General features: G+C 39.5%; 1 protein-coding gene across 1 annotated transcript in view; it reads right to left on the bottom strand.

Annotated features, from left to right (window-relative positions):
* Sytl5 (synaptotagmin like 5) overlaps positions 1-3,138 on the bottom strand; it is a 90,863-nt gene that overhangs the window by 32,618 nt on the left and 55,107 nt on the right. The window contains exon 8 of the mRNA XM_021188426.2: positions 2,816-2,922. Within this exon, the coding sequence (XP_021044085.1) occupies positions 2,816-2,922 (107 nt within the window). The remainder of the gene's footprint in view (positions 1-2,815; positions 2,923-3,138) is intronic.

Raw genomic sequence — 3,138 nt, 5'->3', positions numbered from 1 at the left:
TGATTCTTTGAATAGTTCTTTTTGTTTCCACTTGGTTGATTTCAGCCCTAAGTTTGATTATTTCCTGCCTTCTACTCCTCTTAGGTGAATTTGCTTCCATTAGTTCTAGGGTTTCTAGTTGTTCTGTCAGGTTACTAGTATGTGCTCTCAATTGGAACTAGTTCTACCTGAAGACCCAGCTATACTGCTCCTGAACATATACCAAACAATACTACACCATACAACAAGGATACATGCTTCACTATGTTCACAGAGGCTTTATTTTCAATAGCCAGAAATAAGAAACAACCTAGATGTACCTCAATCAAATAGATACAGAAAATGTGGTACATCTATACAATGGAATACTATCCAGCTATTAAAACAAAGGATATTTTGAATTTTACATGTAAATTGATGGAATTAGAAAATATCATCCCGATTGAGGTAACACAGACCCCAAAGGACATGCATGGTATGTACCTATTGATAAGTGGATATTAGTTACAAAGTACAGGATATCCATATCCCACAGACCAAAAGAAGCTAAACAAGAAGGAAGGCCCGTGTGAGGATGCTTGAATCTCATTTACAAGGGGGGAATAAAACAGTCATAGGAGGCAGAGGGAGTAAGGGACCTGAGTGGGAGAAGGGATGGGGAAGGTAATGGGGGTTCAGGATCAGGTGTGGGGAGAAACAGGAGAAAGGGCCAGATGGCCAGGAGAATGAATGGAAATCTGTAGCTGCCAGGGTTTAGGGGGTGGGGAGAATCTAGTGTCAAGAGACCTGGGATCTGGGAGGCTCCCAGCAGTCAATGCTGGTAACCTTAGCCAAGATGTATAACAGTGGGGATATGGAGCCTGAAGTGGCTACCTCCTGTAGTCAGGCAGGACTCCCAGATAAGGGATAAGGACATCAACCTACCCACAAAACTTTTGATCTAAATTTGTCCTGTTTAAAGGAAATCCAGACAAAAACGGAGCAGAGACTGAGGGAATGGTCAACCAATAACCAGCTCAACTTACCACCCATCCCATGGGCAAGCATCAATCCCACACTATTAACAATACTGTTTTGCTTTCAGATAGGAGTCTAACATAACTGTCCTCTGAGAGGATTCACCCAGCAGTGGACTGAAACAGATGCAGAGACCCACAGCCAAACAGTGGGATGAGTTCAGGGACCACTATGGAAGAATAGGAGGATGGACTGAAGACCCTGAAGGGGATAGGAACTCCACAGGAAGACCAACAGAGTCAACTACTCTGGACCCTTGGGGGCTCTCAGAGACTGAGCCACCAACCAAAGAGCACACACAGGCTGGACTGAGGGCCCTGGCACATATGTAGCAGATGTGCAACTCAGTCTCCACGCAGGTCCCCCAATAACTGGCACAACAGAGCTGCTTCATCTGGCCTCAGTGGGAGAGTATGTGCCTAACCCTCCAGATTTGATATTCCAGGGAGGAGGATATCCAGGGAGATCCCATCCTCTCAGAGGAGGAGGAAGGCCCCCAGGGGGCAGGGACTCTGTGATTACTTAAAAAATCACAACCTAGAGAGAAAAGCTGCAATTTCATTTTCAGTGTTATTTCCTTTGTAATGCCCACTGTTCTGGTTATTTCTCTGGCAACTTGACACACGCTAGGATTATCTGGGTAAAGAGAGTCAGAAGAGAGAATGTCCCTATTAGATTGGCCTGTGGGGGCATTTCCTTGATTTATATTAGTGTGGAAGGGCCCAATTCACTGTGGGCAGTGCTACTCTCGGACCAGATGTGTGCAAGAGAGCAGGCTGAGAAAGCCATTGGGGAACAATCTAGCAAGTAGATTCTATTGTCAATTCTAGTAGATTTTATTACTAAATTATCCAGGGGTTTCTGAGCATACAAGTATTATTTCATATTTTGTGCAAAATTTAATACTTATAATTTATTAACTAATAATGGCAGTGAGAATCCATGTTGTCTACTAAGTTGTAATCGAAATGGATTAATAATATCAACATTTAAAATGGCATATACTGAGATTTTTAATATTTAACATTTGAAATCATATTTAAATGGCTTTCATCAGTTTCAAAGTAGAATTTTATAGGCATGACTAGAATTTTATCCAAAGTTTTTGGCTTTTTTGAAACATATTTTAAATTTTTTAAAAAATATATTGTTGTAATATAATATTACTTTATTTCATTTATTTATTTATTTATTTATGGCAGGAGTCTTCTGTATAAGAGTGCTAGAACTCACTCACTCAGTAGACCAGGCTGGCCTCAAACTTACAGAGATTTGCCTGCCTCTGCCTCCTAAGTGCTGAGATTAAAGGCGTGTGCCACCACCAACAACCTTAGCTAAGGTTACCAGCATATGCATATGTATTATACAATTATTGATTTTGTATAGTTTATATTATATGTTTAGATTATAGATTATGGATTATAGATTATAGATTATGGGTTATAGATTTTAGTTTATATAACATATAGCAATCACATATCACATATCATATATTATATAGTACATATTATATAATTTTAATTTTTATTTATTTTATTTAATTCATTCATTTAATTCCTTTTAACACATTGCCAAGTGACTTTATATTATTTTAAGTTATATGTATATATTCATAAAGAAATTTTACTTGCAGTATTGTTTTTAGTTTTGTAAGTATACTGTTTTAGTTTTTCTTACAGTTGACAGTGAAAACTACCAGGAAGACACATTGTATATCTTTATTTTACTCTAAACTTATCACCTAACAGTGTAAGTGCTTGAAGCAAGACCATGCTCTCCTTTCCATGTGCTGTTGAACTTTCTTCTACATCCAACTTACCAAGTCTTTGTCTAAAGCCCCAGGGACAGATCTGCTTCTTATGCTTGACGTGTCCTCTAAGTCTTCAGCAAATGACTCACTCAAATCTAACTCAGATCGACTCCGCTCTGCAGGGAGAAATATGAAATGCAGATGTGAATCAGCATATTTTATCATCCTTCTGCATTTCCGTTGAAAATGTTTCAATATTTCAACATGCAGACAGACAGACAGACAGACAGACAGACACACACACACACACACACACACAGCACAGAGGGAGAGAGAGAGGAGGAGGGAGGGAGGGAGGGAAGGAGGGAGGGAGAGAGGGAGAGAGAGAGAGA

Source organism: Mus pahari, chromosome X (assembly GCF_900095145.1).
Source record: "Mus pahari chromosome X, PAHARI_EIJ_v1.1, whole genome shotgun sequence".
Classification (NCBI taxonomy): Eukaryota; Metazoa; Chordata; class Mammalia; order Rodentia; family Muridae; genus Mus; species Mus pahari.
Note: the sequence above shows the minus strand (reverse complement) of the source record. Positions and strands in the feature narration are given on the sequence as shown.